At 41.4% G+C, this 15,481-nt stretch overlaps 2 protein-coding genes across 2 annotated transcripts in view; both read left to right on the top strand.

The window, feature by feature from the left end:
- Positions 1 to 14,364, top strand: part of LOC108722310 (insulin-like growth factor-binding protein complex acid labile subunit) — a 233,462-nt gene extending 219,098 nt beyond the window's left edge. The window contains exon 5 of the mRNA XM_018447334.1: positions 12,610 to 14,364. Coding sequence (XP_018302836.1) covers positions 12,610 to 14,280 — 1,671 coding nt within the window. The 3' untranslated portion in view covers positions 14,281 to 14,364. The remainder of the gene's footprint in view (positions 1 to 12,609) is intronic.
- A 27-nt stretch (positions 14,365 to 14,391) lies between these two features.
- On the top strand, positions 14,392 to 15,021 carry LOC108722244 (POU domain, class 3, transcription factor 2-like). Its single transcript, XM_018447234.1, has one exon. The coding sequence runs from the start codon at positions 14,392 to 14,394 to the stop codon at positions 15,019 to 15,021; it is 630 nt and encodes a 209-aa protein (XP_018302736.1).
- The last annotated feature ends 460 nt before the right edge of the window (positions 15,022 to 15,481 follow it).

The following is a 15,481-nucleotide window of genomic DNA, read 5'->3' as shown; positions in this document are numbered from 1 at the left end:
GTTGGAATAGCTGATTAGTATCAATCATAATAAATATTAAAATAATTGTTGTGACTATCTATAATACAAATCATTTGTTAAAGATACTGGTGGCTTGTTAAATTAACAAAATCTTTTTTCTCAGTGTAGCTACAAATCTGAAAATAATTTTGTTGAATTAAAATAATTATGTAAGACATTAAAACTAAAATTACTGAAATATCAAAACCATTTGAAGCATTGTTTGAGACTCGTACGTATTTTGATAGCCCAGCAAATTATTTTCAAATTTGTATCTAACTAAATTTTTAGATACTTCAGCAAAATCGTTTTTCCATGTATGTATATTCAAACTAATGATTATACATTCATACATCTCGTAAAGTAAACAAATGACAATTTAATGTATTTCATCGCGACGGGCACGAGCCACTTTCTGATTGCGTAATAATTTCCCCATCGCCATGTCACCGTTCGTGCTTCATCGGCCTGTTCATGACACTATCAGAATTAACGTACGTTATGCAGGGTGTTCGTGGGATTATGATTTTGGAACAAGTATCATCAATTTCGGTAATGAAACAATAGTCACGTTGTAGCGCAGAGGAGTTTTCGACCACGACAAGGGACCGCGGGTATCGACCGACGAGTTACGAGACAAGCCGAAAAAAATACGCAAGCGTAATTGCGAGACTTAATTGAGACGCGCGCAGGTGCGCGGGCTTCAATTAAGTGTCGCCTTTCGGACATGTACGCGATTTAATTAAATTTACAGAGGACGGTAATTTTTTAGACGACCCGTAGATGCGCCCGGGCCATTTAGAGCTACCGCAGAGTATATGCATATTTACGCGCGAATTAAAACCGCCGGGCGGATCCGGTGAGCGTGGACGGAACTGTTATTTCTCGCGTTGCGACCGTCTAAGCCCACGCGAGACACTTCACGTAAAAGTATTACAGCACCGAGTAAAATTAAGATTAAATGTAATAAGAAGAATTATAAACGGGCGTTACGGGAAATGGAAAGATAATATCTTTTGTACTTGGTACAAACCACTCAAGGTAAAGAATCCTAACGAAAACAACGACTTTGCTGAATTAAAAAACTTAGTTAAATACAGATCTAAAAATAATTTTGTTGAACCATCAAAATAATTACATAGGAATCTCGATTATGATGAACAATGCTGCAAATAGTTTTTCTAATCAGTTTGAGCTTATTTAGATGGTCTAACAAAATTATTTTTAGATTGGTATCTAACTAAATTTTTAGATATTTCAACAAAACCATTCTGTTCATATATCTCTTTTTAGGAAAACCAAAAAAAAAAACATGAAATTGCAATTTTAATGAGTATGTAGTTGCAAAATGATTACATCTGGTATAATCGAATTCGATTAACGATTTAGTGTCTGACTTATGTATCAAGGGTCTCTTGTGTCCTCTAATAAAAAATGACCGAGCGACATCTACATGAAAAGTTACAATAGCTCACCGCGACGGGGTAATACGCAGCGTAATATTCTCGCTCGAATTTTTGGCATAAACGCTGCAGATGCCCCGAGGGGTAGTATTCAACGCGAAGGGGCGGCTCGAAGGGTCAAAGGGCGTCGTTAACGCGGTCAGCGCACTCCGGTCGCGTATCAAAGTGCTCGAAAGTTCAGCGGTTTCAGCCTCGACGGCGGATTACTCCTCGGGATTAAATAAAAAAAAAGAGAGAGAAAGAGATAGAGTGGAAAGAAGAAACAAACAAAAAGGTTGAGGCGCGTGGGTAAAGATCGCCGCGCGAGTCTTTTATTCGTTTACACTCGGCCGTTTCGTAGCGAAAAACGGCCACAAACTCGTTTCGCGCGTACAATTCCCATTCGAAGTGCTTTGCTTTTGGCTTGTTACGAGATTTAATTACAAAAAAAAAGAAAGAAACACGTGAAGTTTCCCGCGCGCATCCATTGCCTACTCGTTAGAGAAACGTGAAGTCGATAAGGTCGTCTGAGATCGATCGTGCATACCATGTTTTGAATAAGCAAGCGGCGCAATACTCTCGCAATACCGTCGAATCTTATTCACAAGATTAAACGTGAAAAAGTAAATTTTCATTCTTCGAATTAAGAGAAAAAGATCAAGTTATACCTACACTGAGAAAAGACTTAGTAATAACTATCAAATGTTTTTTGTTTAATATATTGAGCTAATATTTAGCGCGTACCAAACATAATAATAGTAACTAAGCGTTTGATAATAATTACTAAATATTTAGAAGAATAAAAATAGCGTTTTAATCCAATTAAACGCTAAGTTTTCGATTATATTAATTCCGAACATTTGGTTGAAATTATTTCACTCATTTAGTAGCTATTACCAGACTCTTTTTTTCAATGTGGTCATGAAGCGTGCAACTTATTATCGCTATTTAAATAAAAAGAAAGCAACGTTATGAAAAGTATGAAAAATTGAGAATCGCTACGTTAAAAGTGGTTATATTCTAATAATGATTATTCAAATCGCTTTCTTTCTCTTTTGTCAATTCCTGAATAGCTACGAATTAGCTGAGGCGAAAAAGGTGTCAGCGAACGCCTTAGAAGATCGACTTCCGCGTTCCCAGGTAGGATCCTATCGATCGGATCGATATAGTGATCGTGGATCGCTCGTCTGAAAGACAGGTTCCGGCGAACGGTCGAACGTACTCTTTCCGTCGCTCGCACCACGAAGGTAATGGTTCTTTGAATTTAGCTGGCACAGAAAATGGAGACCTGCTCGAGGAAAAAGATAGAAATGCAAATGCTCCGCGCACTCGAGACTCGAGATGACGACGACGACGACGACGACGACGATGACGACGACGATGACGACGACGAGTTCGCGTCGTCGCGGTAGCATTCCGTACAATTGCAGTCGTGCGCTTTTCCCGCAATATCATCGTCCTTTTCCACGGGGAATTTTAGGACGAGAGTAAGACGTTTATTATATCTCCGGAAGCTCCAACATCATCACTAGAAATATCGTGACAAAGATAAATATAATAATAATAGTAAAAATGATGATAATAATAAGAATAATACGAATAATGATCACTGAATTAAGATCACCAAAGAATAGAATTTATTACGTATTTCTTCAAGATTTTTTTTTATATATGAAAGATTTTGTCAATCTAACCGCTTACGTATGTATAAATTAATAAGATGAAACGTAAATTATAGTTTGCAGCACTAACGGTTTAATTTGCAATTAATTAGTAGCTTTAACGTAGCCTCTGGAGAGGAATATCTGCCGCCATGTTCGCAGATAAAATATCTTTTATTCCTTTGGATATCTCCGCGCCTGGTAATGCCAAAACTGTTACGCAAAATGTTACGTAAAATTTCACTAAAACTCTCGAAGGACCGTTAGCTGTCGGGTATCATAAATTGTTATTCTATTCTACTCGATAAATTCTGGCGAGTCACGAACGAAATTTTGCACGGTGAAACTTTGCCTTCAGGCCTTACTGGACCACGTAAATCGCGGGTAAAGAATGGAAAAGCGCCCGCCCAACCACATCAAAAACTTAAGAGAGGTCAAGCCCAGTGGTGTAACTAAGGTAGAGGGATGCGAAGAAATTTATCAAATTTCTCAATAGTACTACATATCATCAATATTGTAATTTTTTTTTTATAAATTTCTGTAGAAAAATTAATTTGATTTTAAACAGAAAAAGCTCAACTATATCTGCGCAAATTCAATTCTTTCTTTAAAACAAAACGAAATTATTGCAAAATAATATTATAAAGTCTGTATAAATGTACAAAATTAAACTACGAAGTTTAACAAATGTGATCTTAAATTTTACAAATATTTAAATTCTACGAGTTGCTGTAAGTAATGCATCATGATACATGTTTTCAATTCTTACAAAGGAATTTATAAAAATAGAAAATACGTAAAATATTTAAAAAAATTATAGATTTAAACTCGAGACATATCAACATCGTCGAGTTTAATTTCTTTCTCCATATATTATTTAACGCGCGCGCGCGCATTACCAAAACACTTTTCTGTTACGCTTGTAGTGGAAATAAATTGCAAATAAATGGCTGTTACAAGAAAAAAGTTCGAGCAAGCTTTGCGAGGTAAAAAGTACGTGTGCGCAGGAGGAAGAGACGGAGATGCGTACTTAAACTTCAAACTTGCCTCTGGTTGCACGTTTACTCAGTTACGCCACCGGCCAGGCCGAGCTCTCTCGTGTTCTTGGCGCCACGCGCAAAAAGCGAATTCCATTTCCGCGCACACCCGCGCGTTTTGCACGTCCGGCCCGTTTGTAAACGCGAAATCTGCGCGTTGCAAATACTGCGCGCGTCCAAGCATCGGATGAGCGTCGCCGCCCCGGGGCGACGTCGAGCGTCGAGAGGGTAGAACGAGATTATTAACCCTTAACAGGCCAGGTTGAGGGGAAAAAATCGCGTGCGTCTGCGTGTACAGCGCGAAATGGCGTGTCAGTACCGTGATCACAGTACAATGACTGATCCGTTAACGAAATGAAAAAGGATGTTGGATTGTTGCATTTTTTTGTCGCTAACACCCGGATTGCGTCAAGCCAAATTGTGGGTTTCTGTAACGATTAAACCTTAAAATGATAACCTACTCGACATACGTCGCGCGGAAGATAATAAAAACTATAGAAAAATGAGAGCGTATTTTTCTTGACAATAGAGTTGAAATACGACGTGACTCTAGCAGTGATGGATTTTAGAGATTAATCCAGGAGTGGTCACCTAATTTTTTTTACATAAACGATCACGTGACGTGTTTTTTCACCTTAATTAAAACCACTATTATTAACAACATATTGTTGACTGTTTTTCAATTTATTAGTGTTTTACAATTATGGATGTAGATTTAATCATAATTTTCTGAAAAAAGTTAGTAAAATCAAACAATTATTAAATAAAATAAACACGTAAGTAGTTTATTATGACATAATTTCTAAAAAATAAAGATTTTACTTAATATAATGTTTTTTTTATCTCAGGCTTTCGATGGAATTGTATATTTAAACATTTAAAAGGTCCGTAAATGTTAGTTATTAAAAAAAAGGAAGAAAATATGTTCAACAATATCCGTACAAAACAATATTTTACAAATTCACATTTTCTCGTTGTCGCTGGAATATAAAAATATCCCAGCGACTATTCCCGGGTTAATTGAAGATGCATGATTGTCGAAAGCAGATAATTTTCCCACGGTTCTCGAATATTAACAAAAAATAGTCTGTTGTTGAAAACATTTCAAAACGTAATCCATTGCGTATCTTGCTTCATTTTTAAAGATGATAGGGAAGATAGATTTGTAAAACACGTTAAGTGAGGATATCTCGTGTTACGTGTGAATACGTAATTAACGTTATGTGCTGGATTGATTTTATCGACGGCCGCGGTGAAAAATCAAATACATTTTTCAAGCGAACGCAAAGTTCGTTTACCGAGTAATTTTGAGATATGGAAGTCGTCCATTTAATGGTCACCCATCCAATGTATTTCGCACGTGTGATTAAAAGGGTTCGGCCGCAAAGCGGTTAGTAACATACGCTCGTTAAATCCACAGCTGGCGACATCAATTTAGTGGCACAAGAAAATTGACCGCTTTCACCTAATAAGATTAGGATTTATTTAATTCTTGCCACCGTAAATCCCTTTTCGACGAAACTCTCTTCATTTACACGAACCATTTTCGAAGTGATTACAGCTTAAAATGTTACTGAAATCAATGGTACTATTAATGGTACTAATACTATGTAACTCTTATTCGCCAAACGCTAATGCAAAAAGATAGTAAGTAAACATTATTATGGCTTCACATGTTTTACATTATTTAATCAGTGGTATGCATAAACAAATAAAACGCAATACAAACTCCGATCATTAGTCCTCGATATAAATTCCGTTTGCAATAGTCATAAAGAGCACACCGATGTACAAACGCAAAACGGCAAACATTCGCAGTCGCGTCCGGATCGTCGATAAATTTGATCAAATTAATTACGCCCCAAAATAGAGCCACGTATTTCAAATTCGATACGAGTGTTTCACTCTTGGAACAAACGTGTCTTGAAAAATAAGAACGATCGCAGGAACGAAAGCGAGTGAGAGCAGCGTGATGTACGAAAGTGTGTGGCTTTAGAAAATCGGAGGCTCGAGGCACCAGATCCATTGCGCGAGCACACAAGGTAGGCCGGGTCGGAGCTCCGGTTTCCGGTGAAACGCCTAATCTGTATGTATGCGACGCATTTACATGAACAGAGAGGCCGAGCGCATATCGCGGCCCATGCTAATGGACGAAAGGGTAATCTGTAATCGCTAATTACATCGAGTTAAACCCGACGTATTCACCCTGAAACGAGGGCTGGGCGTGACGTTATATTCCATTCCGTTTCACCTCGCCTACCCCCGTTCTCGCGACTACCGCGTTATGATTAGTGCGAGCGATAAGTCGAGATGTCTGGCGTATTCTCTCACGCCGGTTATCCGGGAACGATTAACCCTTTTCGACCCAGCGGCTCCAATTCAATTCGCATATTTTACGTCCTATCGGGATGCATAGTCGCACGATCGGAAAATAGCTAATATTTATGTTCTATACGGATCCAAGATTGCATCATATTTTTATTGTTATTTTACGTTTACACTATATTTTATCAGGAAATAACTAGGAAGTAACGCATTTACTTTTACTTGTAACGTCGTTTACTTTTACTTTTTTATAATAACGGTTTGACAATGACTACAATTTTTCACGTCGATAACGACATGTCACGGTTGAAAAAGTCACTTGAAAAATAACTCGTTACATTTTTTAATGAGTAACGCATAATGGGGTAACGAGTTACTTTTCCTATCTTGGCATTATTGCTATATTATGAAAAATTGTAAAGTTATTATTAAATCGTTATTATAAAAAAAAGTAACAATAACGGCGTTACAAATAACGCGTTACTTCCTCCCCTGTATTTTGTAGTTTACATGCAAACGAAATACGAGGAGCCAATTTGACAGAATGTACAAACGCGACAAATACGATACGCACTTCACACTCTTTATCTTTTTCTTTGTTTAGTGCTTCTGACTAATGAGTGAGAATAGCGAAGCGTTGGAACATGGAAAAAGATAACAAGTCGATTTTACATGATGCATATATGCACGTGGTGACACTTTCGATACCAGCGAGGATAAATTCATAAGCAACGAATGAATATTCCAGCTCAAAAGACTCGGGCGAACGTATCTTTGGAAAAAAAAAAAAAAAAAAATAAACAATTTTCACGTCGCATGAATATGTTGGCGACTGCAGCGTTTCACCCATGCGACGGCAGTCGTTCCGCTGTGATAGAAAAAAGAATTGTCACATGATACGCTACGATATCGATCAGGTGTTTCGTTCGAGAGCCCGTATAATTCGCGTTTCTGCAGTGGCGAACGGCGCGAGCGTAAAAAAAAATAGAAAGAAAAACGGGAAAAAGATAACGACAGAGCGAGACGGAAAATAGGTTGAAATGCCGCCGTAAACATTCGTATAAATAAATGTAAATCTGTCCGGTGCGCGCGCGAGAGCGTTTCGTATATAAAGCGGACGAATAAATGTAAATCTCGCTTTTCGGAAAATGGCATGCTCGAATAAAATCTCCGAGCGATATTTCGTTTCCTCCAATAAACGGGAGGGAGAAAAGGATCGGAGAAGGAATGGCCAGGGCTTGACGATCGGTACAGAGTAGTTTTGCGCACGTGGTAATTGATGGTTTTGCCGCACAGAGCCGAGCTGATTACGCTATGATGATAATTAACTGCGTTTATAAGCGCGTTATGGCGCGCGTGCTGCGGCGTGGCTTCGTGCCTTCGCGGCGCGTTGATTAAAGCTCGAGTGACGCAACGCAAAAACGACTCCGACAACTTTTAACAAAATTCCTCCGGCCGGATATGAGATCCCGGCTAAAGGAGAAAAAACATATTTCATCTTTTTCGAGGAGAGCGCGCAAACCATTTGCTAGGAGTGAAGAGGAATCCGTCACGTCGTGCGATACGCTAAACTCGTTATCGACGACGATATATATACCTCATATACACTCCGCTCATCCCATTGGCGTTGACGATAGCTTTTACGGAATTCCGCCTCGTGTTTAGAAATGTAGATGGGATAAGATGCTTAACTACGGAATATAGTTGCTCAATCCATTGGACTGAGGAAATTCTTGCGTGGAAATTCAAATGCCTATCTCATGAAATGTAAAATAGAAGTACTAAAGAATTCAACTTAAAAAAAGATTCTTAACGGAATATTTCGGATCTGGCTGGAAAAACTTTAAATACTCGTCTTCACTTTGAAGTCGCTTCTTATTTAGCAAAGGTAAAGTCGGAGGGAAGCTCCACCTGAGTTTTTGAGCGATCCTTAATGTTAAACGTAAAAACCCTCAAGTAAGAGTCTGGTCAGTCGAGACAAATATGGCGACAATATTTTGCTTTGTAGAATATATGGAAAAGGCGCTTATTAAACACTTAAAGAACGTCAAAGCCGTAAAGTATTACAAACTAATTCGCATTATAGCAAAATATTTCATCACCTTACAAAACATGCAAGAAAAAATTTTATCAATTTGTATTTATAAGAAAAATATCCCAATGTTGTATATTCAATTGTAACGTTTCGCATTCGTTGTAATGTTTATTTAATTCAAGATTGTCCTATTAGAAAATAGTTAAAATTAATCAGATTCTTACTTGAGAGTCTCCAGTTTAACGTTGAACCTTTTAGTAAATAAGTAGGTTACCTAGTGAAAGCACCGCATTTCAAAAACATCTCGACAATACTAAGAATACGATTATAACAAAGGAACGTCATATGTGAGCTATGCTTTTTACTCTAAACTAAATGGATATGTGATGGCACGAGACACGGGTGAGACCAACCGGCATGATTATTCGCGGTGGTTATTACACGTTGCTCTATTAATTTCTCCGGTTGTCTCCGCAGCAGACGATGACGTCTGAATCGGACACCGGTGTTCCGATTCCAACCGCATGTTGTCGCATACGTAATTCGCGCCTCGTGCACGCCGAGTCGCGTTGCTCTCCAGCTGCCAACAGCGGCCTCCCCAAACTGCATAAATAATATCGAGACGCGGATGGTCCCTAACCTGTCAGTTCACGCGGTACTATACATTGATAGCATCACTTTGTCGATAAGTTTGTTGGAAGTTTTAAGAGGAACAAACGGAATAGAAGTAACAAAAGTTTAAAAGGCCGAGGAAAGACATATAAGTTTACGTAGTTATTTCAATCGTCGAAAATCGTACATATACATAGTTGAAAAATTTGTGTTAAATTTAACACATTCCTTATATTTCAAAGGGTCCACCTAATTTTTGTATCAATTTAACATAAAATGAATATCTATGTTAGAAAGTAACACAAATATTATAATATATTAAAAAATTGACGAATATATAATATTGACACAATTTATAAACAAATCGTGATAGCGTATTTTTTTAGTAAAATTAACATTTATAATATGTTAAATTAACACGTACACATTTCATTCATTTATCTTAGAATTGGTGTTTTAAAGTAGATTATTTTTACATTATTTGTTCATTTACTCAATTTATTTAAATTATGTTATTTTAACGCTAAGAAATGTTAAATACCAACTTAATACACAATATTCGAATGAATACAATTACATTGTGTAAAATTAACACTCGGATATGTTAAAAATTCAATATAAAAATTTTAGGACCGCGCGATTAACACAAATAAAAGATATTTTTATTGCGTAAGAATAAGTTTGTATCTGTGAAAGAGAACAGAAAAATTTTTAGATAAGTACTCCGCATACAGATACACGATAATTGAAGCTAAATCGAATTGAGCGAAGTAATGAGAAAAGAGAAAACGTGCATGAAAATACAAAAGCACAACAGTGATTTATAGCAATAAGCCGAAAGACTAATTGAAAATAATGAATATATAGGTAATGCAGAGAGAGAGAGAGAGAGAGGCTGACCTAGACAGAAATTTATTGTGTTCGGTGGAGAGGCCTTTGGTGCAGATAAAAATATATGTAGATATACAGTAATATATTATCTAAAATTAGCCGAAATAATAAGAGAAGAAATGTAGAATCAAGTATCCTATTACAGTTGTAAAAACTATACTAAGAAGGCAAAAGTTAACGCTTTCGATTTAGAAAATAAAAAGTACTAGGCATTTCTTCTTTGAAGATATTTAAAGACTCGGGCTTGCAAGTTTCTGTAGATAATAAATCTCACAAATCTTTCTAATAAAAATGATTGATAGATAATTCCCTTTTGGAACGTATACCGATTTGCCGAGGATAACAATAGTATTTGGTTTTTTTCTAGCAAAATCATTGATTATCTTTTTTATTCAAATTAAAGAAGATAAACGACGAATGCGAGGCGAGGGAAAATGAGGGAAAGTCTATTTGTGGCCTAAAACCTCATTAATAACGGCCGGAATTCGTGATGCTGCGTAATACGGTTGAAATGAGAAATGAGTAACGGGGTCATGCGCGCGTGGAGGATGCGGCGCGGAAGTTCCGCATTCGCAGGGATCGCATAATCCTTTCCTAATGACGCGACCGTTTTTAGCTTTAATACGCGCACCGACACGCGCGGCAGTGATACGGCGATGGATATCCGGCCGTGTTTCCCTGCACGGCTCGCTCGCGTATTTCGTCGCACGGATTAGCAGTCCGCGCTGAAACGTATGTAAAGTCGCGCGTTATGTACGGCGTACTTACGCGAGAGGAGACAGACTCTACGTGCTCCAGATTTGCTTTGGACTGTCCGAGAGCAAATACCTATTTCGTCCACCTACGCTCATCCATTTAGACTTCGACATTGAGCGACTCGGCAATTAAAGTCTCGCAAATTTCTGCTCCGCTCGAAAAGAGTGTTTGAAAGTATGTACTTTCCCACATGTCCTCAGGAGTTTGTTAAACATTTTATCGTTTATGTTGCACGAAAATAGTCTCGGACGGTAAATATATCTCTTAGATTTAGTTTTCGACATCTGTCATGTTGACACATATATTGGTGATTCCTGAGCAATGTATATGTGGCTTAATGCGGACGGAGTGCATCAGTGCCGACACTAGTTCGACGAGACGAGGCGAGTTTTCGAAATAAATCCTTCCGTACGCGTAAATCACGCGAGCCCTTTTTTTTCTCGAAGCGCCGTTAATATTCCCGGAATTTTCGTGCGACTGTCACGCCGGACGATCGATTTCGCTGGATTTTTAGACTTCTGTTGACCCGGATTGTTATCGCAAGAAAAATACTCTTATCAATCCGACGAATCGTGTTGCCGTGATCGTGCATGAATGATGAATCTCCAGATAAACGAGGCTGAACGCAATCCATCAGATCACCAGCAATCTTGATTGAATCTGCTTGATCCGATAGAAACTCGTTTTGTATCGCGCGAGGATTGAAACTATGTGAAGCGCGTAAAGATCGTGTTTAATCTTTCGCAAACCAGGTGGAAAAAATCAACATGGCGAACCATGTATCTCATACCTCATGTTATACTTTATCATAAGTATACTAATTTAGTACGACCGGCAACTCCAGCTACACGAAATGGTAACTTGCGCGCAGTATTTTTTAAAAAGTTAGAAGTTTACATCTTGCGGGGGTATGTCACACCTTACCTAGTCCACCGAAGATTAACAATGTTACGGTATTATCGATCACTAGTCACAATGAGGTACCTTGGCAAAGAGAGAAAAAAAACATCCACCAGAGACGATTTCGTTAAATTCAGAACATGCGAGGGCATACCCCAGCTTCACTCGATTGACATAGTGCCTATATCAGAACCCTTCTGGGTCGATATCAAATTTTTCTTGCCGAGAAGAAAACCAGCTTTCTTTCCGTCCGAAACGAAGACACCGAGCGTCTTCACCCATTTCGGGGATCAGCCATCCCGTTTAGGTTTTACGGCGTACTTGGAGCCACGGTGCGCTCGGACTCGTCCGGACGACGGTGTGCTCAGGCGTTTCCATCTCGAATAGAAGTTTTTACGCCCCGGGAGCTTATTATCCGTGGAACAGCCGCGGGCGCTCGTATTTCCGGATATAATTTAGCCAGTCGAGCGTTTCAGCTGCGCGCGGCAGGCTTAATTTCGCACCTACGTGCGCGATCGCGGCCAACGAAAACGGAAATAACTTCTCTCACGTTACGAGCGCGGAGAAAAGGAGAGAGAAAATGAACGAGCGCGTTGCTGCTCGTCGGCCACGGCGTGGTGAGCTCCACGGAAAATAATTCAACGCTCTTGTCGTAAAACCGGCATAAATTGGGTGCGGTGTGCACCAGACGGTATCGATTCCCCGAGGCGACTGTCGACAGCGTTCTACGCTAGACATAGACTCGGGGAATTTGTCCACTGCATTCTCCAACAGTGATTCTTGAGTGGACGAAACTTGAATGGGTCTTGAATTAACGCGCGAATTTTATTCGAAAATTATTCTTGGTATAAGAGTTTAAATGTGTAACTATCGTAGTATTTATTTGCTGCTCCAAGTAAGACCTTTTTATTACCTAAATTAATCGGAATTTCCTCGTTTATTATTTGCAGACGTCACGACCCAGCTTCACCGTCATCGGCGTCCTCCATCTGCTCGTCTTGGTTGGCCTTTTCGCTCTCGGCACGGCCGAGGCGCGGACTTTCTGCCCTAATGGTTGTACCTGCGACGATGACACCTTAGTGGTTTCCTGTGTGGGCGCCAATCTGGACGTAATACCTATTGCGCTGAATCCCAGCATCCAGCGAATAGTGTTAAAGGAGAATCGCATCAAGATCGTGGATGCAGCAGCCTTTCAGTTCTACGGCGACCTAAAGAACGTCGACCTCTCTAGCAATCACCTGTTCACTATACCTAATGGCAGTTTTGACGCTCAACGACACCTTGTGGAGCTCCATCTGAAGCACAACAAGATCTCGGCGTTAACCGAGAAGACGTTCCAGGGTCTCAAATCCCTCACGGTGTTGAATCTGCGGGATAACTACCTAGAGACGCTGAAAAACGGCCTGTTCGCTTACCTGTCGAAGCTCGAGGAGCTTGATTTGGGTCAGAATCGCATATCGAAAGTGGAACCAGGCGCGTTTCAGAAATTAGGCACCCTTCGGGTACTGTATCTTGACGATAATCAATTGCGAACTGTTCCATCGCCAGCCCTGGCACCATTGAATGCCCTCGCCGAGCTTCACATCGGTTGGAACGCTTTCTCCTCGTTACCGGACGACGCGTTCAAGGGTCTCGAACAATTGGCGGTGCTAGACATTATGGGCGCCGGACTGGACAACATCAGCGACGGAGCGTTTCGCGGCCTGAATGCCCTCCGTACCCTGAAACTTGGCGCTAACAAACTCCGCGAAGTACCGACGAAACAGTTGGCGGTGTTGCCACGCCTTGAGGAGCTCACCTTAGGCCAGAACTTCTTCACGATCCTGCGGTCAGGAGCCTTCCAAGGTCTATCGACGTTGAAGAAGCTCGATGTATCCGGCGCTAAGCTACTTACTACCGTAGAGAAGGGGGCCTTCTCAGACAACGCTAATCTGGAGACTCTTGTATTGAACAGTAACAAACGGCTGGCTATTATGGAAGAAGGTTCTCTGGCCGGCTTACCAAATCTGAGGCATCTAATGCTGCGTGACAATGCCTTTATCACATTCTCGGAGTCGCTGGTCGCCTGGAACGAATTGCGCCGTCTGGATCTCAGTGAGAATCCATTAGTGTGTGACTGCAGTCAATTATGGCTAGCTGAGATACTCGTCCCGAGAAACTCAAGCCCGGTAATATGCGCCGAGCCGCCCGAATCCAAGAGCAAGCCCATCAAGGGCATGACCGCAGACGAGCTGGGCTGCGCCTTCTCGGATTCGCGCAAGCAGGTTCTGCTGGTGACGGTGTGCACCACCGGACTAGGCCTCTTCTTTGGTCTTATAATACTCCTGTATTACCGATATCGTAGACGCGTGCGAGATGCGCTTAAAGACTACAAGTGGAAGAACCGTGCGATATCACGAAAAGAGCACGAGTACCAGAAGACCTTCTCCGATGACGAATACATTGTCCGTTCGGCACACGCCCATCATCATCACCATCATCATCAAACACCGCCGTCTCAGCCGGTGCCCACGCATCACCATCATCATCATCTTCAGCAGCTGCAGCAGCAACAACAGCAACAGCAGCAGCATGCTCAGATAGCGGCTGGGATCAAGCCAATACCGGGGACGGAGCTGTAGCTAGAACTTCGGGCGGCGAGCCCCGGGACCGGTGGAGTTTGGTTCTTGCCTCACAGCAGCACCACCCTCGCCGAGGGCTTCACCTATATCGACGGTGAGACGGCGCGCCAGATGCGCCGCCCGGGGACGCTGCCCGTCACGAACAACGCGTCCGGTCACCGCGGAGGAGGAGGAGGAGGAAGTGGTGGTGGTGGTGGTGGAGGAGGAGGTGGAGGTAGCGGAACGGGAGGAGGGGTTAGAGGAGTCATAGACGACGGTACAGCATCGCTGAGTGCAGCGTCGATTGACGGAGTCACATCTAACAGCGCGAGATCTCATTACTCCAGTCACTCCCTGCGTCGTACGCCGCATTCGCAACCGCAACTCTCTGCCAGAGAGTCGGACGATCGGATACGGACTCTGGAGTCCGGACTTCAAAACGGAGTCCCAGCCGGTGGCCGCCATCAGTCGTCACCGCCACCGCTACCCTCCAGGCTTCAGCCCAACTGCGGCCAGTCCTCGTATCCCACTCTGCCGGTCAACGGCCACGCTGCTCATCACTACCATCATCACACAAGAGAGCGGGAGAAGGATAGGCCGTCCGCTCGCGAAAGAAATCGTGAGCGAGACGATGGTCCGCCTCCGCCTCCACCACCGCCACCGGTAACGTCGCATCGGTCCGATAAGCACAGGGAGACCCAACTGGAGATGGAGTTGCGCGACAACTTGGACATGGGCGTGATCGGCACGTACCGAGCGTAGATGATAAATCAGATGCGTCATGTTGCAGATAAACAAACGGCAAACGGGATCTGTAGTCCAGAAAAGACGTGATCGTATGATTACCGTGGACTCCTCCGTTGTTTCACATAGTATGGAGAAATTGACAATTTGAAAAGATGAAGGAGACAAATCAGAAGAAAGTTCCTTTCGTCGCGCAATACAAAAAAAATAAAAACTGGTAAAACGGGAAGAAGACTGACCATGCTGATGAAGAATATCAAGAAGCGAGACCAAAAAAATCGCACTAAAGTGTGATCGCCATATCGCCACGATATACAATCTATTCAAGACTTCTATTCGTATACGATCGAAATATTAATATCATCGTGGATCGGCCATCGTAGATCAATTACACGATCAATCGAAAGCCAACGATCGGTGCTGAAAAGACATTTGTTAGTTGATACTTTTATTTAAGTTTTCGAAGGGAAAGAATGAA

This window comes from Mycetomoellerius zeteki, unplaced genomic scaffold (assembly GCF_001594055.1).
Source record: "Mycetomoellerius zeteki isolate Tzet28-1 unplaced genomic scaffold, Tzet1.0 scaffold20, whole genome shotgun sequence".
Lineage (NCBI taxonomy): Eukaryota > Metazoa > Arthropoda > Insecta > Hymenoptera > Formicidae > Mycetomoellerius > Mycetomoellerius zeteki.
The sequence above is the reverse complement of the archived record's forward strand: the minus strand, read 5'-3'. Positions and strand labels throughout refer to the sequence as shown.

What these genes read in the sequence shown, in the direction of transcription:
- LOC108722244 (XM_018447234.1), top strand. Translation starts at nt 14,392, where the DNA reads ATGCGCCGCCCGGGGACGCTGCCCGTCACGAACAACGCGTCCGGTCAC.